Source organism: Muntiacus reevesi, chromosome 1, assembly GCF_963930625.1.
Source record: "Muntiacus reevesi chromosome 1, mMunRee1.1, whole genome shotgun sequence".
Taxonomy (NCBI): Eukaryota; Metazoa; Chordata; class Mammalia; order Artiodactyla; family Cervidae; genus Muntiacus; species Muntiacus reevesi.
In genome coordinates this window covers 246,411,136-246,438,406 of record NC_089249.1, presented here as the reverse complement: position 1 = coordinate 246,438,406, position 27,271 = coordinate 246,411,136, and the positions used below count along the sequence as shown (strand labels likewise).

Genomic DNA, 27,271 nt, shown 5'->3' with positions numbered 1-27,271 from the left:
CACACACACACACACACACCCGGTGTTGCCATGCTGACGAGGTTCCTGCCCAGATCACCTCTGTTAGTGGACACGGACACATACACACACACACACACACACACACACACGCACAGCATTTCCCCACTGCATCCTGACATCTGCACCCAGCTGTTGCTTCCGCCAGAATGTCTCTGTCCTGGCCTCCAGCAGCCGCTCTGGTTTGGCAGCTGTCTGGCCTGGAAGGTTGTTGAATCTCTTGGTCCTTAGGGGAAGGAATGGAGCAGGACAGCGTGGTTTTTTGGTCCCAAGAATCTGCTGCTCTTACTCATTTCTGCTTCCAGTTTTCTGCTTACTGAGAAGCTTCTTGCAGAAAATATCTGATTTACTCCCACCCTCTCCCCATGCTTGCCATTTAGCCGTTTTTATGCTCGCTTGTGACCTTCTCAAGAAGGGGAACCATCCAAGTCAGCAGGCCCTGAAACCCTCACTTGTAGAATCAGCTTCTCTCTTGTACCAGCCTGGGGATCTGTGAGTGGTGGCATGGTCCAGTCTTTGCCCCTTAAAATTTGTTTTTTTGATCACAGAAGAAATATAGTTATTTAAACTTTTCTGACTAGTGCAGAGTTTTTTTGTTGTTTTTTTTTTTCAACTAATGTATGTTGAGTACTTACTGTATACGAGGCCCTGTTCAGGAAGCTTGAGCTGTATCACTGAATCAGACAGAAAAGGACCCCTGCTCCTCTTTCTGGTCTAATGGGGAACACAGAGAGAAAATAAAAAATAAGGGAGTATACTGTGGTAGAATGGGATAAGTGATATATACCAAGAAAGAAAAAGTAGATTAGGATAAAGGGGTCTGGGAATGCTGAATGAGGGGGTGGTACAGGTTTTTAAATCCTATTCCCTTTTATTTTTATTACTTAAAAAAATTTGGCTGCCCCATGGGGCGTGTCATTTCCCAACCAGAAATTGAACCTGCACTCCTGGAGTGGAAGCACAGAGTCTTAACCACTGAACATCCCAGCTGTAGTGGTTTGAGTCTTTAGAATTTTCTATATGTATATGTATCATGTATATGTACTACTGTATGTAGTATCATGTCATCTGCATATAATGACTACTTTACCTCTTTTCCAATTTGTATACCTTGTATTTCTTTTTCTGGTCTTGACTACTGTAGCTAGGACTTCCAGTGCTATGTTGAATAGAAGTGTGAGGGTGGGCATCCTTGTCCGGGATTGTGGTTGGGAAGGCTTTCAGCTTTTCACTGTCAAGTATTATGTTGGCTGTGGGTTTGTCATAAATACCTTTTATTATGCTGAGATATGTTCCCTCTATACCCACTTTGGTGAATTTCTGTTATGAATGAATGTTGAATTTTATCAAATGCTTTTTCTTCATCTATTGAGACAATCATGTGGGTTTTGTCTTTTCTTGATGTGGTGTATCACATTAATTGATTTGCATATGTTGAACTATTCTTGTGACCCTGGGATGAATTCAGTTTGGTCGTGATGTATGATCTTTTTTATGTGTTGGATTCAGTCTGTTAATATTTTGTTAAGGGCTCTTGCATCTACATTCATCAAAGATATTGACCTGTAATTTTCTTTTTTGATGATCTTTGTCTGGTGTTGGTATCAGAGTGATGGTGGCTTCATAGAATGACTTAGGGAGTGTTCCCTTCTCTTTAATCTTCTGGAGTTGTTTGAGAATGATTTGTGTAAGTTCTTCTTTGTATGTTTGGTAGAATTCTCCGGTAAAGCCACTGGTCCTGGACTTTTGTTTGCAGGGAGTTTTTTTTTGTTTGTTTGTTTGTTTTTTATTATAGATTGTGTCTCACTTCTAGTGATGAATCTGTTCAAATTATCTATTTCTTCCTGATTCAGTTTTGGAGGGCAGTATGTTTCTATAAACTTGTTCATTTCTTCTAGGTTGTCCGATTTATTGGTATAAAATTGTTCAGAGTTTTTTTTTTCTTTTTTTTTTTTCAGAGTTTTCTCTTATGATTTTTTGTATTTCTGCAGTGTCTGTAATTGTTTCTCCTCTTTCATTTCTTGCTTTATTTGGGTCCTCTGTCTTTTCTTCTTGGTGAGCCTGACCAGGGGTTTATTATTCTGTTTATCCTCTCAGAAAACCAGCTGTTGGTTTTATTGATTTTTTTTTCTATTGTTTTTTAATCTCTGTTATTTGTTTCCTCTCCGATCTTTATTATTTCCTTCCATAAACTGACTTTAAGTTTTGTTTAAACCAAGTTTCTGCTTTTTCTAATTCTTTTAGGTAGTGGGCTAGGTTGCTTGAGATTTTTCTTGTTTTCTGAGGATGGCCTGTATCACCATGAACTTCTCTCTTAGGACTGCTTTTGCTGCACCCCATAGATGGTGTATGGTTGTGGTTTGCAGGGTGTTATAATTTTAAATAAGGCCATTAGGGAAGGCCTTATTGAGAAGGCAGTAAAACATGAAGGTAGTGTGAAAGTACAAAGGAAAGAATTGTGCCACCCACAGACAACCAATGTGGAAAATATGATTTCTTCTTTTAAAAATTTTATTTGCACAGGTAATAGTCATGTTAAAAAAAAATTGAATGTTCACTTGGACGACCCCTCTCACCATGCACAGCCCACTCGTAACCTCTCACCTCTGTTATCAATTTGGTCCTCATCCTTTCTGACTTCCCCCGTCCCTCTGCATTTACACTGGCAGGGGGCAGAGGGAGGGTGTCTTGTTTCTCTCAACTCTCCTCTACAGCTTGTACCACACCTTGCCATTCCTCTTGGGCATCTTCCCACCTCAGCACTTATCAGCCTGCCTCATTCTTTTAAAGTGCTGCCTCATATGTCACTGTGTAATTTTAGTAGTTTGTTGATGAAAATTTTAATTATTTATAATTTCTTTTGCTGTCACAAACAGTGCTTTGAGGAACATCCTTGCAGTTTCATTTCTGTGGCCCTGTGCAAGTAGCTCTCTAACATGGGTAAAAGGAAGTGGAATCATGTATTAGGCCAGAGAATGATCACTTCTAAATTGAGTATGATTTCTGATTTTAATAGATGCCAACTTGCTCTCCAAAAAGGCTTTTTTTCCTGAGCGGGTAAACATGTACGCACACAATCTGTTTTTATAAATGGGACGATTCTTTTTAAACGGTATATCTCTCTTCTCATCTGCTTTTGGCCTGTAACATACTGAGGACGCTTTCTCTTGAACGGGCGCCTCTGGCCTTTGAGTGAGGCTTGTGGCTTTCTCCACAGGATCTCTCCAGGCCTCGGCCGCCACAGAAGGCGCTCCCGGCTAACCCGGTGCCAGGCCGCAAGAACCTCCCTAGGCCAAGCGGCGCCTCCATCCTACGGCCCCCTCCCTCCAGGCTTCAGCAGACCCGGCCCCTGGTGGCAGCTGCCCCAAAGGTGAGTCCTCAGAAACCCCTGAGGTAAAAGCTAAGAGCAGAGGGATCCAGGGGGCAAAAATATGGTTGAGAAAACAGACCAGTTCATGCTTCTTGGGTAAGGCTGAACTTCCAGAACAAAAGCCAAGGACAAAAAGCTTAGCATTTCTTGGTGCCCGAATGACTGTCCCTTAAATTGGTGGTATCACCCCCTGGTAATAGGGGAGTTCTAGTTTCACACGAAAGCTGATGTTAAGGAGGCTGAGCTCTGGTTCAAACCAGCTCTGCAGCTAATGAGCTGAGCAGCCCTGAGCAAGTCACTCTTGAGTCTCCGATGCCCTATCTTGAAAGAGGTTTTAGGAAGCAGCAGTAGACAACCCCCATCCTGGGTTGCTGTGAGGCTCAAGGCAGTTAATTACGATTAACTGCCAGCCTTTGGTAGGGTGTGCACAATGGCCTTTCCTAATATATCTTCCCTGAAGCTGACGTATTCTGTGCGGCCAGTCCTGGGGGTTGGGGCAGACGGGAGCCAGTGAGGAAGCTGGCTGACTGCCCTGTGTTCCCACGAGGCCCTGCAAACTCTGCAGACTGAGGTACAGCTTTGCTGAGAGGGAGGAGTGGGGACAGCTGATCAGCTGGGGTCAGGAGGGGTGGGGGCACCATCATGCCTCTCACTGGAGAGTTGATGGACAAGAAGACACGTAGGCAGACTTCTGTAGAAACCGTCGTTCCCCGCTGTCTGTCACGTCTGCTCACCTGTCACAAGCAAGAGGACAGCGCCCCACTGATTCCATTAATCCGCACGGATCTGACGTCTTTCTCCCTCTTCTCTTTTTTGCCCCAGTTTCCTGAATACAGATCACAGAGGGCTGTGGGGATGACTAGCTCGAAAATCTAGACTCGTCTACAGGGGCTTCTCCCTTCCCTTGAGGACTTTGAATACCACAGAGGAGCCATTAGCCATGGGCTCTGGAAGAAGCATGTCTGGCCACCTCTCAGCTCCTCCTCCCCCACCCCCCTCCTCCTGGTACCAGCGCATCTCTGAAAATCTCCTTCTTGACTCAGTGCCTCCTCGGCCTCCTCAGGGGCCCAGAGTGACTACTACCCCACGGCATCCAAGTGTTGTTTTGTGCAATATGCAGCCCCAGGTAGGAACAGGAAAGCGGAGGAGGACGAATGGCTGCGTCTCCCCCATCCACCCTCCAGCTGGGCCATCCCCCCCAGGGGTGCCAGTCCAGCTGGTGCCGGTGGTCCGAGCTGGAGCCCAGCTGGGAAACTGGTTTAGACCTTCAGGCCAGGACTCAACTTGGAGAAGCCATCCATCCACGTCTGTGGCGGAGGGTACACGTGAGAGCTTTCTATTGCTTCTATCTTCCTCCGTGGTCCCAGGCTGGCTGGAGGCGGGCACTTAGCCTCCCTTTTAGCTCTGGGATCGAGGGGTCCCTCCCACTGCCCAGGGCTTGGTCAAGGTCATAACTCCTGGCTCAGTGCTCACATGTGAACAAATCAAGTCCTCTCCTTACCACCCCCACCACCCCCAAACCCCTACCTCCCCATATTCCCACGGGTCACTCTGACTCAGACAGGTACTATTTGTAGGCGTTTAGACAGCAGGGGGAGCACAGCCTGGGCCCCTCTGAGCCGTCAAGCCAAAGGTCGCCATCCGCTCGCCATGATTCTTGCTTGCTCTGTTTTCTCTTTTCTGCACTTTCCAAGTGCCTCGTGCTTTTGATTTCTCTTTGCGTTCTTGGACCTGCCCAACGTGTGGTGCTGTGGAACACGATTCCCCAGCAGTCCCGACTTCCTGGAACCTGGTGCTGTGACTTGCAGGTCAGGGTCCTGCCTGACAGCTGGCCCCGGGATTTCCTGGTTTCTCGAGTGATGACTGGCATGGCCTCGGGCCATGGCTGTGAGCTCCTGGCTTTACTGTCCATGGTTTTGTGACCTCAGTAGAGCTCAGGTCTTCTTCTCACTCCCCGCCCTGAATCTAAGCATGGTCCTCAGGGACAGCAGCAGGTGTAGGGAAGGGAGCGGATGTCCTGGGAACCCCAACTATCCCCAGGCTGATCACCGACGAGGCAGGACTGTTGTCCTCTGAGCAGAGAGCAGACCTGTCTCTAGCGCTCCCTAGAGATGCAGCCTTGATGGAACAGAGTCTGTGCCGGGACCAGCGAGATGATTCCTCATCCACTTCTTTGTGCTCTTTCCTCTGGTCCTGTCCTCCCCACAGGGAGGGGGGCTGTGCGGTGCTCTGCAGGCTGGGACAATTGTCAGAGTCACCGGCGAGGTTCTCTGGGGCTGTCTCCCACCCCAGAAAGGTGCTGGGCATCTGGGGGCTGCCCACCTCCTGCAATGAACAGATGTTTGCTCTTGAAAACCTCAGTTCAAGGAAGAGGCTTGAGTTCTCACCCCCAATCACTAGCCCAGGGCCCCAGTCTAGCTCTCCATACACAATGGGTGCTTAATCATTGTTCTGGGTTTGGAGACAGGTGGGAGATTTGGGCTGTGCACCTGGGGCACTCTTGGGGTGGATTTAGGAAGAGCTCAGGAAATGAAGTTCTCCTCCCTCAGGTAATCAGGTAGTTATGATGTTGGTGATATTCACACCTCTGTCTTGCTGACAAGGGTCCTGGTTGCGCCCCATACCCAATATCCATCATCCTCACTTCCTGGTGAAGTCAGGGGACAGCCTTCCATTTAAGCGTGCTACTCTAGATGCCCCAGGCCTCAAGGCTGGGTCCCAGAAAATGAAAGGCTAAAACACCTCCCCCACCAAAATCACTCTTAATCCCAATCCCATGCCTCACCAATGATCCTGTGGTTCTGTCCAGCTTTCCTCCCCCACATTAGGAGGTAGAAGGCTCTGAGGTGTGAGCCTCTTGAATCTGAAATCCACCCTCCCTGGAACCAAACCGGAAAGAGACCTGGGTTGTTGCTTTCTTGTGTGTGTGTTTTCCATTATTTTAATACCACCTCCATGTGATAAAAATTGTACTGTGAACTGGAAGATGGTTGAATTTTTAAAATCTGGTAAGACTTTTGGCAACCTGTTCTATTTACTGTTACTCTCCTGTTCTGTTCAGGGAGGCAGGAGGCACCATTCTGGCAGGCCAGGGAGGCTGCCCGGGGGGACAGGACTGGCTACTGTGGCCCGCTTTTCCCCTCCTGTGTCCATGTGCTGCTTGGAGGTGACAAAACCCAGTATGGATTTAGGGAAGGAAAGACTTTACTCGCAGGGATTACTGCAAGACTGGGGAAGGGAATGTTGAGTCAGGGGCCCGGGGCAGTTGCTTTAGGAGAATGCTCGGGTGAGCTGAGCGGCTGCAAGATCTGTAAGCATCTCACAGCTCGGAAGGAAGAGGCCTTTTATAGGAAGGAGTGAGCATGGCTGGAAAGAACCACATTCAGGGACAGACTTTGTGGTCAGCCTTTGGGGGAGGGGCTGATGCCGGCTCTGGCCGAGGGCGAGTCCACGCGAGCAAGTCCATGCTCAGGGTCTGATGAGGAGGAAAGAATCTTAACTGAGGCTTGGTGGAGTGATTTAACCAGCCTTCTGTTCAGATGGAGACTGTAAATCTTTTTAGAAGCTAATTTAGCCTCCTACCAGTTTTTCAACCCTAGACTTGTTTTCCTTAAGAGCCTGGGAGGCATCTCTGAAATGTAAACCTCAAGGGAGCTCGCATTGACTCTCCTTGTCTCAGTGGGTTTTAGCCCAGGCACTAGGCTCCAGTGGTAACTGCCTGCTTACCTCCAGTTCTTTTTAGCCTTGTTTACTACTCCCTGTAAAAGAAAAGTTTCTCTCTGCCCCAGCTCTGAGAGCCTTGCAGACCTTAGAGTGTCTCGTAGATCTTACAGTGATGTCGTAGCCCCATCCACTGTGGCCATGACCCCTCTCCGTATCTTGCTGTAATCCTTTAGAACAAAGCCGCCTCTTACCCATGTCAGAATTTGTTTTTTGTTTTTTTTTTGCCGGGGGTATAGAAGACTCTCATGTTTTAAATCGGGGACTGGTTTTAAAGTCAGAGATTGCGTTAAATATATGTACAACAGCTCTGCAGGACACCCAAGAAAACCAAGACTATGCCAACTGGAATGGTGCCCACCCCTCCCTAGGGAGCCTCGTAAAGGCGAGGCTCTGCAGAATCCACGCCCAGTGCCCCCAGAGCCACCCCTCCACACACCCCTCCCACTACCCACTGTGTGTACGTACGTCTGTGTCTGGGATCCAGGGCAATGTGAATTTTCTTTTTATTTGGGAGATTGTTCACGGAAAACAGATCCTCTTTTCTCTCATTCACCTATTAATTGTTTACAATATTTGTATATCTATGCAAAATACTTGAATGGGCCATGGTGCCTTTTTTCCTTGTTTGTATTTAATTAAATTGTCATTTGAAATGTTGGCTGGTTTGACAGCTCTTGTTTTCATGTTGCACTGGCTAGCCTGGATAGGATCCATCCCTGAGGACTCCTCAGAAGAGTTCCCACAGGGACCATCCACCCAGCCTGTCAGACCACCGTGGGAGAACCTGAGTCACAGAGAAGCCTGGGGTCTTTGCTGGTCTTTGCACCTGGACAAAGGCTGGCCTAGTTTAAGTAGGTCTGGGGTCACTCGGGACATGAGTGATACAGACCTACCTTGAGGATTTGAAGGAAATGGCAGCCTACTCCAGCATTCTTGCCTGGAAAATCCCATGGATAGCGGAGCCTGGTAGGCTACTGTCCATGGGGTCACTAACAGTCGGACACGACTGAGCGACTTCACTTTCAAAGTGTTCATGGGAGGCTCTTAGCATTGTGATTGGTTCCTCCTAAGGGCTCAGGCATTAACAAGGGATGGTAAAAACAAACCAACAAAAAAACAAGGGATGTGCAGAAGTCTTCGGCGGACTGTATTCCCCAGACAACCTTTCCCTCTTTAGTGAAGGCTGGGCTGCAGAAGACACGGGAGGGACAGGACCTCCTTGACAGCCACAACTCTCCAGAGACTGGGCACCCCCCGCACTAGAAGAACCAGTTTAATTGTTCCATGTCCAAGGAGGGCCAAGATGTAAACACACTCAGAGGTCTTTATTACTGACCCCGCAGACCACACTCTCAGGGCCCTCAGATCACGGACATTCTCAACATCCAACGGGCTGCATTGATTTTAGTTATAGAGAGAAATCCACAGTCATTCAGAATTGGAGCTTTGAGGCTGCAATGCGTGCAGAAAGCCAGTCTGTTCATTGGCGCTCTAAGGCCAGCAGGAGTTTGGCCTGGGCTTGGCTGTGCTGAGGGCCCGGGACATAAACACAGGCACAGGTATGGAGTTACACAGGGGGCTCTACACCAGCTCGGGGGGCTGAAGGCCAGGGCTTCCTTCTTGACAAATATACTGACTCCCTTACCTCCATATCAATGGTCCTTGAATCAACTGTCACATTCTTACTGCTGGGAAGAAGACCGGAAGGGAGACGATATTAATTCTCTCTCCAGCTGCTCTTGGCTTTTTGACTGCCTCCAGCCATATGTGGGGGGACCACGGGCAGTCCCCAAAGCAGTGGTGGGACAGCAGTTGTGACACACCTCCTCCCAGGGTGGGCAGCTCCTCAGTAGAGTGGGGACTTGGCGGCACTCTGGTCCATGGCCAGAATGACACCCTGTACCTAGCTTACACCCCAACTTGGTCACTGAAGTTCAAAGCTGATGCCACTGGCCAAGCCTCTAAGGCTTCAGCCCAGAAGTTACCCAGAGGAGACGTCCCTGGCAGCCCAGTGGTTAAGACTCTGAGCTTCCACTGCAGAAGGGGACTTCCCTGTGGTCCAGTGGTTAAGACTCCGTGCTTCCACTGAAAGGGGCATGGGTTCAATCCCTGGTCTGGGAACTAACATCCTGCATGCTGCATTTTTAAAAAAACACACACACCCAGAGGTTACCTTTCCCACCTGGGTTCTTGGTCGGCCACCAGAATAAACACAGGTTAGCCCCTGGTTTCCAGAGAGCTTGTGTCTGCTCTCTGCCAAATTCTGACTCTGCTCCTCACTCTTCTCCCCATCTCCCCAAATCATATTGTGGTTTACTCCTTGAGGAAAAGGAAAGTGCATTCTACTCAACAACCAGGCTACTTTTAAGAATGGTGCAACTGCTATACTCTTAGAGTGAGGCAGAATGAAACTCTGGACTTGGCCAGCACAGCTCGGCTGGGAAGCACCTTTTGTTGTGGTGGTGGTGTGTTGTTTTGAGTTCTTGGACAACCACCTGAATGTCTCTGACCAACTCCTTGGGGTGCATCTAGAGAGGGAAGGGGCCTTTCCAGGTGGCACTAGCAGTAAAGAGCCTGCCTGCCAATGCAGGAGACATAAGAGACACGAGTTCAATACCTGGGTCAGGAAGATCCCTTGGAGGAGGGCAGAGCAACCCACTCCAGTATTTTTGCCTGGAGAATCCCATGGACAGAGGAGCGGGGTTGCGAGAGTCTGAGCAGAGAGGGAAGGGTGAGGGTGGTGGGATGGAAGCAGATGCTAAGCTCCAGGCTGGCTGCTCTGGGAATGGGGCTGGTGGCAGGGATTCCCTGAGACATCAGGAGGCTTTCACAGTAAGAAGGTCAGCTGAGGTCTTGTTTCTGTCTCCGAAGATGAGGTGGCAACAGCAACAAGACATTTGACGAGAGTTGTGTGTCTGTTAGTTCTGGATGGGGGGCATGGCGAGTTGCTCTCTGGGCCTCGGGGAGCCAGGTGCACTTCGGCCTCGAACTCGCGGCCAGTGAGTCAATCTCAGGAGGAGAACTTCCTGATGACCAGCGTTTCAGGGAAGTTCCTGGCTTGCGCTACATTCAGTGGGTCAAATCCGATCTTCTTCCCCACAACACAGAGGAAACGAGTGGGAAGGGAGGTCCAGGGGACCTGCTGGCACCAATAAAGTAGGGTATTTGGTCACTGAGGCTGTGTTTCCAGGAAGTTATATCACCACTGCTCATTGAGTAGGGATTTTTCTCCTGGAAACAGCGATGAGGTATAAATGAAAGTCTCAAGAAAAGAGCCCATTGGTAAGAGTTGTGTTGGAAGTAACCCAGGTGGCTCTGAAATCAAGCAGTCAGGCTGTACCATGGGGCTCATCCTCTCACTTCTCTATTTCAGGCTTTACGAATGGGCTGTAAACACTTTGGGCTTCTCTTCTGGTGATGGGGTGCTGGAGAGTTCCATGTTGTCCACCAGGACATTCTTGTCTCCAAGTCTAATGACAGTGGGCTCTGGGGCAGGAGTGGCAGGTGGGTTTTTGTGCATGTGGGGCAGGCTGCTCTGGCTGATGTCCAGGTCTTTGAAAGCATGAAGCATGAATACACCCAGGATGATGGTGACAAAGCCACAGAGGGTGCCCGCAATGTCCACGGCCGACATCCTGTACCACTCCTTGAAGAGGATGATGGAGGAGGTCATCACCGTCGTGGTGAAGAACACATAGTAGATGGGGAACACCAGGGAGGTATTGAAGATGTCCAGCGCCCTGTTGAGGAAGTTGACCTGAGTGCTGATCGAAAGCGCCAGCATGAGGGACAGGATGTAGGGGAGAGGGTGCCGCACAACTGGGAGCCCCTGGAAGAAGTTCTTAATGGTGATGCCCAGACCCTTGCTGGCAGACACGGAGAAGGCCCCGATCACAGAGCAGATGATGATGTAGATGAGGATGTTCCTTTGTCCATAACGTGGGGCGACGATGAAGATGAGGATGAGGCAGGACACCAACAGAAACACAGCGAACACGATGTACCCTTTGTTGGGGAGGAAGAGAGAGGACCTGAGCCAGGAGGATGCCATCAGCATCTAGAGTTTCCCCCCCACCATGGCAGCGGGATGTCACATTAAGAATCTGGGCTCTGGAGGACTTCCCTGGCAGTCTAGTGGTTAAGACTCTGCACCTGCAATGCAAGGGGTGTGGGTTTATCCCTGGTAGGGAAACTAAGTCTCTTCAGTTGTGTCTGACTCTGCGACCCTGTGGACCATAGCCCACCAGGCTCCTTGGTCCATAGGATTCTCCAGGCAAGAATACTGGAGTGGGTTGCTATGCCCTCCTTCAGGGGATCTTCCTGACCCAGAGATCAAACCCACATCTTTTGCATCTCCGGCATTGGCAGGCAGATTCTTTACCACTAGCGCCACCTGGGAAGCCCTTTCATACTATGCATGCTAAGTCGCTTCAGTTGTGTCTGACTCTTTGTGACCCTACCGGGCTCCTCTGTCCATGGGATTCTCAAGGCAAGAATACTGGAGTGGGTTGCTGTGCCCTCCTCCAGGGGATCTTCCCTTCCAAGGGATTGAACCCAGGTCTCTTATGTCTCCCACATTGGCAGGCAGATTCTTTACCACTAGTGCCACCTGGGAAGCTCGTCTTGTGGCATGGCCAAATAAAAATAAGTAAAAAAAAAAAAAGACAAATCTGTGTTGTTAAAAAAGGAAATTTAGGCTCTGGAACCAAACATGGATTCTGGTCCCAGCAACACAACTTTTTAATAACTTGTACAAGTTTTCATTAAATCCCCAAGATCTCAGTTTCCTCTTTGTAAAATAGGAATAGTAATAGGACCTTCCCTATAGGAGCTTTTTTCTGTGAGATTAAGTGAGATAATATACTCAATTGACTGACTTCCCCCTCCCATTCATATGCTGAAACCTAATCCCTAATGTGACAGTATTTGGAGGTGAGGGTTTCCAGAGGTGATTAAGTCATAAGGGTAGAGCCCTCATGAAGGGATTAGTGGCCCTTCTAAAGGGGACTCCAGAGAGCTCCCCTGACCCTTCCACCAGGTGAGGACACAGATGTCCATGAACAAAACTATAGGGCTTTATCAAGGACTTGATGATGGCTTCCAGAACTGTGAAAAATGTCTGTTGTTTATAAGCCACCCAGTCTACGATATTTGAACTAAGACAATGCAAACAAAGCATTTAGAACAGTACCCATCACATAATAAACAGCATCAATACCTACCAGAGTGGGACCCTGTAAACGAGCCTTAGTACCAGCCCATCAGTTTTCTTCCCCAAACTCGCGTCCTCCTCCTCCTCCAGGTGGCAGCACCTGAGACTGCCATAACCCAGTCAGCCCCTCCCCAGGGTTCACCCCCGGCACTTTCCTGCTCAAGGGGAGTCGGAACCTACCTGTGTCTTTCATCTTGGCAGCCATCTCCATGATGGTGCTGATCTTCTCTTCCTCGGGGGCGTGGATCACCATCACTGTGCTACCAGCCACGCAGATCACACAGCCTAGCTTCCCCAGGAGGTTCAGACTCTCCCCCAGGAAATATGAGGAAAAGATGGCACTGTGTGCAGAAGAGGAGAAAGGGCTCAGAGTAGCCAGGCTGGCCCCAGAATCCTGGAGAAAGGCCGGGTCTGAGCGAGGGTTCACTGCTCTCCCACGTGGGAGCTTTTCTGGACCCCTTGAAAATGTCTGAAATAAAAACTTACTTATGGGGGGGCTACAGTGTAGGCTGGAGGAATTGCGGACAACAGCCACGTGAATTTCTTTCATTTTAGAGACGGAGAGTATCCCCAAACAGAAGAGTTGGAAGAGCCCTTCAGAGCATTCTTGTCTAACTTCCTACCCAATGAGCACATCTTCTGTAACACTGCAAACAAATGTTAAACGCTTTCAGCTTTGGCTTGTATATCTCTCGTGGCAAACAGCTCACCCCTTCACAATGCAGATGAATCCATTATAGGTTCATTCTATGAGGTATTACCCAAATGTGGTAATTTCTACTTGTCCCATATCTTATTCCTTGCAACATTCCCTCTTCCATTTGTATATGCCAGTATAAACAACCATCATGACCATTACAGGCACTGTGTCTTGAGCACACTTTATCAGCATGCACTGCATGTGTGCATGTGCAGTTGTGTCCAACTCTGTGACCCCACGGACTGTAGCCCACCAGGCTCCTCTGTCCATGGAATTTTCCAGGCAAGAATACTAGAGTGGGTTGCCATTTTCTACTCCAGGGGATCTTCCTGGTCCAAGGATCGAACCCATGTATCTTGCATCTCCTGCACTGGCATTATGCTAGGAACTTTCTATTTATTGCCTCACTAACATTTTACAACTCTGAGAAGTAAAAAATATACTTATGCCCACTTTATAGATGAGAAAATGAGTCCCATAGAAGCTTAAGTGGTGGCAAGATCATACAACTGGTAAGAGACAAGCCAGAATTTGAGCTCAAATTCTAATTATAAAGCCTATAGTGTTTCCCTCTACATCTCACTGAGAAGAATTATGACTTGAGTCTTTTCTGGGCAAAACACCTTCAGTTCCTTGCTGTTCTTTGGTGATATGACTTTCATTCCTCCAAATGAGCTGGCAAATGAAGGAAGATGGGAGGGAAATGGGACAAGACAAGTATGATCACTGGGGCATGCTTCTGTTTCTTTACAAGGGTGGCATTACTTTAGGGTAAAAATCTGTTGGCTGACCTAAGGTCAGCCAGGAGGCTTCACAAGTCCTGCTTAAAAAGATCAGAAAAGAGGAGACTGTTGTCTAAGCTCCTCTAAATGTTTCCCATCTCTCCTCAAAAACTACCAAAAGCATCTTACCCACGATGCCTTTTTACCAGCATTTGGTGGCCTTAGCAAAGGCAAGGGTCACAAAGTGAAGGGTTCCCTGCCTCTCCTAACTACATGGAATGGGAATTTGTAAACTAAACAGATATGCAATAGTGGTATCACAGCTACATCAGCCAACTATGCGGTGTGAGTCACGGCTCTATCTGGTTTTTGACTGTATAGATGTTGCAAGATTACCTTCAAGCTGGTAAAACAAAACAGGAAATTACAGGTATTGGGTGTGGTGGGCTGGCACCATGGTTAGGGCAACAATCAGAGCCAGCTTCAAATGGGACTCAGGACCCCCACAGAGGAGGGGTCTTATAGTTTGGGAGAAACAGGGCAATGGGAAGCACACACATGTAATAGCAGTTATCTTTAAAATCATCAAACATTTTCCAGGAAACATGGCCTAGTGATTAAGCATCCAGACTCTGAAATTAGACTGCCTGGGAGGGAATCCTGGCTCAGTCTCCGGGGATCTGGGTGACCTTGGCCAAGATGCTTAACCTCTCTTGGCCTCAGGCCTCCCCTCCTTTCTAATTAGTAGGGATACTGTGAGGGTTAAAGGTGGTACACTGGTAAGGAATCACCTACAATGCAGAAGACTCGGGCCTAATACCTGGTTTGGGAAGATCCCTGGAGAAAGAATAGGCTACCCACTCCAGTATTCTTGCCTGGAAAATTCCATGGGCAAACACTTTCTAACATCATACACAAAAATAAACTCAAAATGGATTAAAGATCTAAATGTAAGACCAGAAACTATAAAACTCCTAGAGGAGAACATAGGCAAAACACTCTCCAACATAAATCACAACAATATCCTCTATAACCCACCTCCCAGAATATTGGAAATAAAAGCAAAAATAAACAAATGGGACCTAATTAAACTTTAGCTTTTGCATAACAAAGGAAACTATAAGCAAGGTGAAAAGACAGCCTTCAGAATGGGAGAGAATAATAGCAAACGAAGAAACAGACAAAGGATTAATCTCAAAAATATACAAGCAACTCCTGCAGTTCAATTCCAGAAAAATAAATGACCCAATCAAAAAATGGGCCAAAGATCTAAACAGACATTTCTCCAAAGAAGACATACAGATGACTAACAAACACATGAAAAGATGCTCCACATCACTCATCATCAGAGAAATGCAAATCAAAACCACAATGAGGTACCATTACACGCCAGTCAGAATGGCTGCTATCCAAAAGTCTACAAGCAATAAATGCTAAAGAGGGTATGCAGAAAAGGGAACCCTCTTACACTGTTGGTGGGAATGCAAACTAGTACAGCCACTATGGAGAACAGTGTGGAGATTCCTTAAAAAACTAGAAATAGAACTGCCATATGACCCAGCAATCCCACTCCTGGGTATATACACCGAGGAAACCAGAACTGAAAGAGACACGTGTACCCCAATGTTCATCGCAGCACTGTTTATAATAGTCAGGACATGGAAGCAACCTAGATGCCCATCAGCAGATGAATGGATAAGAAAGTTTTGGTACATATACACAATGGAGTATTACTCAGCCATTAAAAAGCATACATTTGAATCAGTTCTAATGAGATGGATGAAACTGGAGCCCATTATACAGAGTGAAGTAAGTCAGAAAGATAAACACCAATACAGTATACTAACGCATATATATGGAATTTAGAAAGATGGTAATGATAACCCTATATGCAAGACAGAAAAAGAGACACAGATGTATAGAACAGACTTTTGGACTCTATGGGAGAAGGCAAGGGTGGGATGATCCAAGAGAACAGCATCGACACATGTATGTTATCAAGTGTGAAGCAGATCCCCAGTCCAGGTTGGATACATGAGACAAGTGCTTGGGGCTGGTGCACTGGGATGACCCAGAGGGATGGGATGGGGAGGGAGGTGGGAGGGGGGTTCAGGATGAGGAACACATGTAAATCCATGGCTGATTCATGTCAATGTATGGCAAAAACCACTACAATACTGTAAAGTAATTAGCCTCCAACTAATAAAAATAAATGAAAAAAAAATTCATGGGCAGAGGAACCTGGCAGGCTACAATCCACGAGGTCACAAGAGTTGGACACAACTTACTGACTAAACAAGAACGACAAAAACCCTAAACACATTTTTGCCATGGTTCTTCTTCAGTGCCGATTCTGTACTATGCACTTTCTGTGCATTATCTCATGGAGGCCTTGAAGCAATGCCTTCAGGCAGGTATTATGAACATCCCCACTTAGGAGATGGGAAATTGATGCTTAGAGTAGTTAAGTGACCTGCCATGTATTGTAACTACAAAGTGGCAGAGATAAGGTTAGAACTCAGGGACAGTTAATCTAGGGTTTGTACTTTCAATGGGTGTGCTGCTCCTACTATGGCAACAAAACCCTGACATGAGACCTTCAGCCTGGTGGCAGGGACAGCCCTTTCCCTGGATGGAGCTTGGCCTGCCCCTTCACTGCCCAGGCAACCAAAGGGTTGTTAGAACAACATGCAGCATGCAATCCCCAGTGCAGAGCCTCTTTCTGGGAGGTGGGACTGACCCAGGTCCCTGACTGCAAGTAGCAATTGACCCCATATGGCAGTTTCAGACATCAACTGAAAACATGAAGGAGTCAGAGAGAGCAGGAGAGGTGACTAACCTTATGAGGATACTCAGCGCTCCCAGAGGGGTGACGACTGTGGCAGGAGCGAATGCATAGGCCCCGAAGTTGGCAACTTCCCCAGCAGCCACTAGGAAATGAAGGGAGAGAAGAGATCACCGTGCCTCCGATGCACCATCTCCAGCCCAAATGAATGTGGGTGGAGACAGCTTTGTTCGGTGTTCACCCCTTCACAGAATCCCAGACCAGCATTCATTATAATCCCGATCCTTACATTTTCTCCCTGCAAAATCTCATCTAAAGGTCAGACCCAGACCATCCTGACCAAATCCTCTCATTTTAAAGATAAGGAGGTGGCCTAGAGTCCAGGGTCACATGGCATCTTCTTGTTCTAGAGGTCTCTTGGCTTCTAGCCTAAGCACGGTTAAGGGTATCTCAAACCAATGATTGGTCTGTATGATTAAAGTAAGTTCTAAAAAGTGAGGCAGCAAGGAGATCAAACCAGTCAATCCTAAAGGAAATCAACCCTGAATATTCATTGAAAGGACTGGTGCTGAAGCTGAAGCTCCAATACTTTGGCCACCTGATGCAAAGAGCCTACTCATTGGAAAACACCATGTTGCTGGAAAAGATTAAGGGGCAAAGAGGAGAAGGAAGCAACAGGATGAGATAGTTGGATGACATCATTGACTCAATGGACATGAACCTGAGCAAACTCTGGGAGATGGTAAGGACAGAGAAGCCTGGCATGCTGTAGTCTCTGGGGTTGCAAAGAGTTAGACATGACTTAGTGACTGAACAACAACAACTAGAAAGTGTTAATTATCAAATAAAGAAACAACCACAGTCATCGATTCTCCAGGTACCAAATGGTCCATGGAGCTGTCTTTCCCACAGTAGTTGTGGATAGTCTAGACTGACAGGCAGGTGGTTAGACAGATATTCCCAAAGGGTCTACTTCTCCCCACATGAGTTTCCAGTCTGAAGACTCCTGTCTCTCTGCTCACAGAGAATGACCTGGGTCTGCCCTTTGAAAGCAGGTAATGAATGTGATAACTCTGGCTAAGACAGGGATTAAAACCTGACTTCAGTTCAGTCGCTCAGTCATGTCTGTCTCTTTGCGACCCCATGAACCACAGCATGGCAGGCTTCCTTGTCCATCACCAAATCCCAGAGTCTACCCAAACCCATGTCCTTCGAGTCGGTGATGCCATCCAACCATCTCATCCTCTGTCGTCCCCTTCTCTTCCTGCCCTCAATCTTTCCCAACATCAGGGTCTTTTCAAATGAGTCAGCTCTTCGCATCAGGTGGCCAAAGTATTGGAGTTTCAGCTTCAACATCAGTCCCTCCAATGAACACCCAGGACTGATCTCCTTTAGGATGGACTGGTTGGATCTCCTTGCAGCCCAAGGGACTCTCAAGAGTCTTCTCCAACACCACAGTTCAAAAGCATCAATTCTTCGGTGCTCAGCTTTCTTTCCAACTCTCATATCCATACATGACGAATGGAAAAACCACAGCCTTGACTAAGGGGATTATAAACAGAAAGCTCACTACTTCTCCATCCAACCCAAAGAATTAGGGTTTGAAAGCCAGAAAGGGTGGTGGAAAGTGGGGGGAAATGTGTGAATGTGCAAGTTTGGACAAACCTTAGGTGGCAGAACAGTCACATCCTAAGTGAGACAACAACTGCTTATGGAATGGGACAGCCGACTTAGGAGTCCTGGGCTGTGCCCTGTCGGAGTCTGGGAGACTCTGACAGGCAGTCATAGTTCCCTGCCTTTCAGGGGAAGTTGAGAAATTATACGTTTATCATTACCAGTTCTGTACAAACCTCTCTGGGGACAGATGCTTTGTGGATGAATGACTGTGGATGGAGAAAGTATCCTGAGATGCCAGGTGAAATGTTCTACCTGCAAAGACTATCAAGGTTCCCCCCCCTAGAAATCTGGCCCTTGGATGCATATTTTGCACAATAGAGACATCTATTCCTTCTTTCATCTTTGCCTCTATCATCAGTAGGGTACTGTCCTTAGTAGCAAAGAATCCACTCACCAGGGACTTCTCTGGTGGTCCAGTGCCTAAGACATTGAGTTCCCAAAGCACAGGGCCTAGATTTGACCCCTGTTTGGGGAATGAAGGTTCTGTGTGCTGCAGCTAAGACTTGGTACAGCCAAAAAAGAGAGAGAGAGAAAGGACCTACTTACTCGTGAGAAATCCAGCCCACCACATTGAGTCCTTCAAGTAGCCGTAGCCTCCATCCACTGTAGAAAGGAATGGGAACTAAGTTAGAGGTTGGCCACACTTTGCCAGGACCTTTCCTTCCCTCCCTTCACTCCTCAGTCTCTAAAGGTTCAGTACACATCAGCTGTGGTGCATCCTCCAGGCTTTCTTCTGGGCCCTCTCCTGGGCAAGTGCATCCTTTCCAAAGTTTTAAATTCCATCTGGATGCTCATGCCCCTAGTTCATGTATGCATCCTGATCCTTTCTTCTGAGCCCTGATGTGTATCCGGTTGCTTACTCGACAATTCTTGGGTCTGTCACAGGTATCTCAGACTCTATCCTAAATGGAACTCTTGATTTTAAAATGTTCCCACCCACCAAATGAGGGCTTCCCAGTTTGCTCAATGGCAAAGAATCCACTTGTGACGAAGGAGATGCAGGCTCGATCCTTGGGTTGGGAAGATCCCCTGGAGAAGTAAATGGCAACCCACTCCAATATTCTTGCCTGGGAAATCCCATGGACAGAGGAGCCAGGTGGGCTCCAGTCCATACAGTCACAAAAGAGTTGACAAGACTTAGCAACCAAAACAACAATAACCGGCCAAATGAAACTCAGTAAGGGGCATCTCCGTGTATCTAGTTGCTTGATCCAGAAACCAGGGAATCACACTGGCCCCTCCCACTACTCCATAGTCTGCATCCAGTCCATCCTTTGCATTCTGTCTCCAAAAAGCATCTACACGTGTCCACTCCACTGCTACCACCCAACTCCCAGGCACTATTACTTCTGGCCTGGGTGGGTGGAGGCAACTGCCTCCTAGGATTCCTCCAGCTCAATCCTGTCCCTTTATAATCCATTCCTCTCATAGTAGCCAGGGGTTTTTAACAATTATGTCACTCCTCAGCTTAGAGCTGGCCAGTGGCTTCAAAATACTCTTAGGATAAAGACCAGAACTCCTAACAAGCCTGATCGTGGTTCTGACCCTGCTCACCTCTCCAAAGGCATCTCCCACCATTCTTCTTACTATAGTCTAGCCACTCCGGCTGTCTTTGCGTTCTTCAGAAATGATGAGTTTGTTTTGGCCTTAAGGGCTTTGTGTGTGTTTTTCCGTGTTCAGAATAGTCTTCTTAACAACACTTGCCTGTATCTTGACTTACTCTACAGGCCTCTGCTTGAACGCTGCTTCCCCTAAAATGCCCTCCCTTGGGCTTTTCTCCCATCACACGCAGTTCTTCTCCTCAGTGACACTGTCTATAATTTGATCTATTTATTTTCTGGCATTTCCCCTACTAAAATGGAAGCTCCATGAAGCCAAGAATTGTGTCTGCTTTGGTCACATGATGGACTCAGAGCCTGCACACAGCCAAAACTCAAGGTTAACGATGAGGAGGAGGAGAAGGAGGATGGGCTTTAGACAGTTTTGTCTAAAACTTGAATGTGGTTTTTTGTAAATACCCATTTTTCTAAGATAGCCCTTAGCTTTCATCAGGTTCTTAAAGGAGTCAGAATCTCTCATAAAAGCTAAGAGCTCTGAGAGCATTTTATTGAGTTGAAAAATCAGAAGGTATCAAAATAGCAGATTAAAAAAAAAAAACAAAAAACTCATTCCAGGAAAGCTGCCTTTCTGAATGATCAATGATACTTGCCCTGTTCTCTCCTGGGTGCAAGCCGCTGTTTTTCTGGGACTTTAGGAGGTCTCCGGCCTTTGGAACACTTGTCCGGAAGTAGAGATAGATAGAGCAGCAATGACTGCTGACCCCAACTTTATCCCCAAACCTCACAGCTCTCCATTTTTAGAGCACATCTGATTCTAGTCCTGGGTATCCAGCTGTGTGGCAGGCCCTCCCACTTAGATCACAGTATTACTAATACCAGTGCTTAATCTGTGCCACACATCTCTCTAAACACACTACATATCTCCACAACAATTCTTTAGCCTGGACTATTCCTATCCCTAGTCTGTCAGATGAGGAAGCTGAGGCACAGAAAAATGAGTTTTCTTGCCCAGGATCACATCACCAGGAACCAAGGAGCTACAGTTGGTACTCAAGGAGTCTGCTTCCAAAGCTCAGTGTCAAGCAGAACATTAAATTGGACACATCCAAACCTGAACACATCATCTTCCTATAAACCTGCTCCTGCTGAATCCCTTATCTCAGAAAATAGCACCATCATCTTCCATTTGCTCAAATCGGAGAGTTCTGAATCATCCTGACTCATTTTTTCACCCTCCCTTTCGAGTCAGGCACCATCAAACTCAGTACATTCTACCTTCAAAAACTATCCCTGGACTCCACCACTTGTCTCTATTCCCACCGCAGTTTCCTTGCCCAAGTTCTGTTGTTTTTCTACCCTAACTTGTCTCTTAGCCTCCAGTCTTACCCCCAAATCCAGTTTGCACCCAGAAGCTAGGGGTCTTTTCAAAGCATAAATCAAACTACATCATTTACGCCTGCTTAAAACTTTCGTCACTTGCAATTACACTTAAACCCTGGAGCCTAGTTTACAAGACCTTTCATGAGCTGGCCCTCACCCCATCCCTTATCCCTCCATGCTCCAGCCATTCCATGATACTTGCAACTTCTAATATCAATCACACTTTCTTACCCTGGGCCTTTCTTTGTACGTGCTGTTCTTTCTGCCTGGAATTCTACATCTTTCTCTTTTCCCACCTTGTTATCTCCATGTCATATAGTCTCAGCTCCTCAAATTAGCCTTTACAGAAAGCCTCCCCTACCCTCCAAGCCTAAGATTTACATGCCCCTCCAAAATACTGCCATCAGTTCAGATCAGTTGCTCAATTGTGTCTGATTCTTTGCGACCCCATGGACTGCAGCACTCCAGGCTTCCCTGACCATCACCAACTCCCAGAGCTTGCTCAAACTCATGTCCATCGAGTTGGTGATACCATCCAACAATCCCATCCTCTGTCATCCCCTTCTCCTCCTGCCTTCAATCTTTCCTAATATCAGGGTCTTTTCCAGTGAGTCAGTTCTTCGCATCAGGTGGCCAAAGTATTGGAGCTTCAGCTTCAGCATCAGTCCTTCCAATGAATATTCAGGACTGATTTCCTTTAGGACTGACTGGTTTGATCTCCTTGCTGTCCAAGGGACTCTCAAGAGTCTTCTCCAACACCACAGTTCAAAAGCATCAATTCTTTGGCATTCAGCTTTGTTTATGATTCAACTCTCACATCCATATATGACTACTGGAAAAACCATTTTCCCCATGATAGCACTTAACATGCTACAGAACAATTGCTCATTGACTTGCCTATCTCTCTCACTCAACCCAATGACCCACAAGGGCACTGTGTCCCCAGGTCTAGCATGACACCTGACACACAGTAGGGACATAATGAATGATGTCCCTAAATGGAGAGATTCTTTTACATAGGATTCCTTTTCTGAACAACTGTTTCATGGATACACATCTTATTTTCCAAACAAGCAAATCCCAGTGGACAGAGACTCAGTAATTCTTTTGTAGCCTATAGAGGAGCTCAGATTGATAGTAAGTGAGGACACATTACTGTCTGACACTGTTATGGGCAGAAGTTTTATATTCCCATTTTTTATGGAAGTTATGACTTGCCTACAATGACACAACTGGTAAGAAATAAAACCAGGGGACTTCTTTGGTGGTCTAGTGGCTAAGATTCCATGCTCCCAACGTAGGGAGCCTGTGTTTGATTCCTGGTCAGGGAACTAGATCCCACATGCCATAACTAAGAGTTCTCATGCCACAGATATAGATCCCGCGTACAGATCAAAGATCCCGAGTGCCGAAACTAAGACCTGGGGCAGCCAAAAACAAAAAACGGAACTAGACATGGGGTTTCTTAGTCTTGGCCCTGGGACTTTTCCCTGTCTTCACCCCAATTAACTGATCATGTAGTTCTCATGAACTACTGGATTATAAAGGAGGGTCTCCTGCTGGTGGAGGAGATTCCCAATGGGACTGACAGCAAGCCTTTTGTGCCCATCTAGGACCAGCTCGCAAGCTGCTCCAGTGGGCCCATGAATAGAGGCTCACAGGGCTGGCTGAGGGCTCACCACCCAACACCCCATCCGCACCTGCCCCCTCAGGAGCCTACCAGCCCGCGTGGCACCCGAGGCCACCAGTCGCTGTAGGCCCTTCTTCTTGAGGATGACGCTGCTGCCGACGAGGAAGCTGGACAGGATGGCCAGCCCCAGACCGACGTAGAAGCTGTAGTTCTTTCTGAACCTCTCCTGCCAGCTGCTGGAGGTGACATTGCTGGGCACCTCGGGCTGGAGGTCACTGACGATCTGGCACAGGACTCTTTGGGAGGAGCAGTACAGGCTGATCAGGGAACCTGGGAAGAGCATGGTGAGAGAGTCAGGTGGGGACATGTGTGTGCTTTAGAAGCACTGGGACTGGCCACTGTTTCAGACTCCACGCTTCAGCTACTGCCGCATTCTATTCACATCCCGGGCTCCAAACTAAAAAGGAACAGTTAGGGTTCACGGAGTGCTTACTCCAGACAAGGGACTTTATGAACTCATCAGGTCCCTCCAACCACATGTCAGGTAAGCACTGTCTTTGATTCTCATTTCATAGATGTGGAGATAGAGGCATGAGAGGTCAGGAACCTTGTCTAAGAACACAGGCTGTCTGACTCTGGAGCTCCAGCAGCTCATCATTAAGCCAGAAAGCTGCTCCCACACACCAAACAGGGGTCCCCCCAGCTCTCAGGCATCACTGAATCCAACCTCCTAGCCTCCACAGGAAACATCTCCCACCTTCCGGGCACAGAGACCTCCAACAGTTCAGGAGCACACATATTCTCCCCTTCCAGAGGCTTCTTCACTTACATATACTTAACTCCAGCCACAGCAGGGAGTCCCTACAAGTAACAGGAGGGAGTGAGGCTGGAGTGCACAGCCCCTCTGAGGCCTGAAGGTGATGAAATACCAGCACCTTTATCTAGGAGAACAAACCATCCCAGGTCTTACTTCGAAGACTTCTGATGTGCATGGTCAGTGGCTGGGGCCTCCTTCAGGCCTCAGAGGAACCAGGGTCCCTGCCATCCCACACAGGCTTTGTCTAGGCTCTCTTTCCAAGTCCCCAAGTCTGCAAGAGTCATCAGTTCTCATGCCCTTCAGCCAGCACACTCTTGCTGGTTCTTCTGGCCCAAACAGCAAGGACAAGAGGACAAACCTGGGCATGAGGGGCAGACCCTTAGTCAGTAGAATGAAGCTGCTCAGGTTCAAGGAATCAGTACAAAATATAGGCTGGGACTCACAGGGCCCACTACTCCAGGACTTTCTAGGAGCATCCTTGTCATAGAAATGGTACAGTGATGATGCCCAGGGTTTTACCTGAAGAAACTGGGGCCCTGATAAGTTCAGTAACCTGGGGTTACATTGGTGATAAGCAGTTAAACCAGGATTATTTCTCAAGTGAATAGAATGCCAAAGTCCATGCTCTTGGTCACTACATACCCTCCACAAAGCAGGTGGCAAGGGGGCTGGGTTCCACTTAGCCTCTTGAAGGTTATCTTAAAATATGAACTCACTGCTAACATTTAAAAATCAGGAGGTTCCCCACAAAAACTCCACTTCAGGGCTGCCTTTGCTTACCTTGTTGGGTACACTCTCACACAGGTGACCGCTGGCCGCAGCTCAGCAAGGGTTTTTGCCCCTAGATAGGACACGATCTTTCCGATTCCCCAGAGTCCAGACCCAGCTCTCTTCAGTCATTGTTGTTATGTTCTTGGCCCCTTGAAACATCTGAATTTGTGACTTTCGGTGGTAGAAGGTCTTTTACAAACTGTGTGTTACAAAGACCCAAGCTCCCATGCCAAGGATATAAGGCTGGGCCTGGCACTTCTCCTTGGGCCAAGCCAGACCTCTGGGCCTGCACTGGAAGAGCCTCAATGCCCAAAAGGTAAGGCAGCTTTAGCTCTGGCACATCTGGAGCACAGAGTGGCATTTTAGTGGAACAAAGTAAGGGCAATGTTGACCTCTCTTCCACAGCATAGAAAGTATGGAATAGCAGCAGACCATCTAACCTTCTTTCTTCTCAGCTGGGAAAACGGAGGCTCTGAGATGGGGAAGGAATTGCTTGAGTCTCACAAAAGCCTGGAGGCAGAACTGAGTCTGGAACCCAGCAGGAGACACCCAGGCATCTTCTGCAGTGGGAGACCTCTCTTCCCCACACCTGTGTCACAATCCAGAGAAGAGGAGACGAGAAACCATCTGAGTCCTTAATCAGACTTGTCCTGACTGCTCACTCCTGTTCCTCAACTTGGACAGGAGTCAAGTCCTGGGAGTTCCCTGAGCTCAGGAAAAGAGCCAGAGCTCGGAGGATGCCAGCCAAGGAAGGCAACTCCCCAGAGGAAGTCCAAGCCCATCCCCACGCCCTTCCCCTGCCCTCCTGAAGGTACATTTCCAGCAGGTGGAGCCAAAGGGTGGACTTGGCAGTTTGGGGGAGGTCAGAGGAGCCAAGGAGCTTAGCGCCCACCATCAAGTCAAGTCTTCCCATAGGGGTGAAAAAAAAGGGGGGGGGGGAAGGCTGAGGGCCAAAGGGAACTCAATCCTGAGGAGGATGCGCCGCTGACAAATGGATGCCGGGTCAGATGATCCCTACTTCTCCCCTAGAATATGCTAGGACCGGAAAGTATCCCCAGGGGAAGGTGAGGCTGAAAATGTTGTTGTTCAGAAAACCAAAGACAGCTAACACCCAACAGGCCTGATTTGAAAGCTTCACTGGAGAAGAGAAGTTAGAAAAACAGGGATATTCCACAGGCTGCAAAACCAAGACAGGTAGAAAAATGGAGATATGCCAGAAAATGGGGTGAGCACAGTGGTGTAAGCACAGGTTTTAGAATCCAAGAGCCCTGGTTTTATATTCCATATCCCCACTGTATTACTTTGAGCAAGTTCATCGGACTTTTCAGAGCCTCAACTTCTGCCTGTCTCTGGAACGATGACAAAGGTGGTAATATCTACCTGCCTTCTAGAGGTGTGTTAAGGATTAGTTGGGATAATACAAGTGAAGAGCTTAGTCCAATCCCCAGGTTCATAACTCGAGCATGAGGCTCAGCATCTTTCCTTTTCCTTTCCCGGGTTGTTCCTTCCCTCTTTTTCCTAAAAGGTGGATATGGGTTTGGGGGTGGTGGGGCTCTGTGCCCACTCCCCTATCTCTGGTGAGTCCCAGGGAGACAGGCCTTGGCAGGAACTAATATCCAAAGCAACTACACATAAAAGAAACCCCGACACCCTCCCCTCAATCCTTTAGATGGACCAGCTCCAAACAATCAAGCCACGCCTCCTTCTCCCACTCCCCCCTCTTCACCCCCTCCCCGCCCCCCCAGGTCCAAAGAGGGGGAAAGTCAGCCAGAATCCTGCTCCTTCCCAAGACGGGCCTGAGAACTAGGTGGGGGGACAAGTCAGGACCCCCTGCCCCGTTTGGGGTCCCCTGGCAGGAGAGGACGAGGAAGAAAGGAGCAGCGCGACGGGAAGGCAAAGTGCAGGGTGCACCGGGTCCCCGCCGGTCCCGCCCCCGGCCCCACGCACCGTTCTCGCAGCTGCTGTTGCCCGCCGGCAGCTCCATGGGGCTCTGGGCACGCGCACCGACTCACGGGCTGCCGGCGCCCCGGCTTCCCGGCTCCGGGGCAGGTGGCTGAGAACTGTCCCAGCGTGGCCAGGGTGCGAGGAACCGCTGGGGTCGGGACCCGGGGGTGGGGAGAATGACGCGCCCCAGAGTGGGAGGGTCCCCGGGGAGGAGCCACCCGGCCTCTTGGGCAACTCCGCAGTCCGGGGGCTCTGTGCTCCAGCTGCGCGTGGAGGGGTGCATGCCCTCCTGGGGTGTGAAGGCTGCCTGGCGCACTGCGAAGGATCACCACCGCACACCACAGGGTGCGAGAGGGCGGGCCCCCGGGCGCCGCCCCGCCGCGCGATGCCAGACGACACCCAGTTCCGTCCCCGATGACACAGTGGATGGGCTGCAGCTTGGCTGCAGAGGGAGCAATTTTCTGGCCGAGGTGGAAGTGGGAATGTGGGGGTGGCAAAGGGGGCTCTGCTGCCAGCTTGAGCCCTCTCGGGCCAGGGGTGTCTGGGATCCTGGTTTTTTGGTTTTTTTCCCCCCCTTTCTGCCTGCCTTCCCGCCTCCCTGCCTTATTCATTCATTCAACCTACGTCTGATCGGCACGGGGACACTAATAGGTAACAGGCAAACAAAGTAGGTACTCAACAAATGGTCCATACATATATGTGGAATGAATGAGGGGCGGAAACTTGGTAAACTGAATGAGAGAAGGGAATGAAGTGCTTAGAGATCAAAATGAATCAGAAATATTTCCTGTCCCCTAAGACCCTTATGTATCATTAATAGGGGAAACAAAATGGGATCAACTCCCCAGAGACTGGGGCTCTCCAAATCACCATTAAAAAGAAAAATGGAGCTGAGGGGAAATACATTTGTTACTGTGGGGGCTAGTAAAAAGTTCAAGAAACACTGAGCCAGACCATAAAAAC

The 27,271-nt window shown here is 48.4% G+C and overlaps 2 protein-coding genes across 3 annotated transcripts in view; one reads left to right on the top strand and one right to left on the bottom strand.

Annotated features, from left to right (window-relative positions):
* Positions 1 to 7,768, top strand: part of ADAM19 (ADAM metallopeptidase domain 19) — a 90,219-nt gene extending 82,451 nt beyond the window's left edge. For both annotated transcript variants that reach the window (XM_065918997.1, XM_065918998.1), the window contains 2 exons: positions 3,236 to 3,388; positions 4,211 to 7,768. In XM_065918997.1, the coding sequence (XP_065775069.1) occupies positions 3,236 to 3,388; positions 4,211 to 4,264 (207 nt within the window). In that variant the 3' untranslated portion in view covers positions 4,265 to 7,768. The remainder of the gene's footprint in view (positions 1 to 3,235; positions 3,389 to 4,210) is intronic.
* On the bottom strand, positions 7,591 to 26,530 carry NIPAL4 (NIPA like domain containing 4). The gene is made up of 6 exons (XM_065918999.1): positions 26,312 to 26,530; positions 22,867 to 23,106; positions 18,754 to 18,810; positions 16,585 to 16,675; positions 12,504 to 12,664; positions 7,591 to 11,116 (listed from the first exon to the last, which is right to left on the bottom strand). The coding sequence occupies exons 1-6, from the start codon at positions 26,346 to 26,348 to the stop codon at positions 10,488 to 10,490; spliced, it is 1,215 nt and encodes a 404-aa protein (XP_065775071.1). The 5' UTR covers positions 26,349 to 26,530; the 3' UTR covers positions 7,591 to 10,487.
* Positions 26,531 to 27,271: the final 741 nt, after the last annotated feature.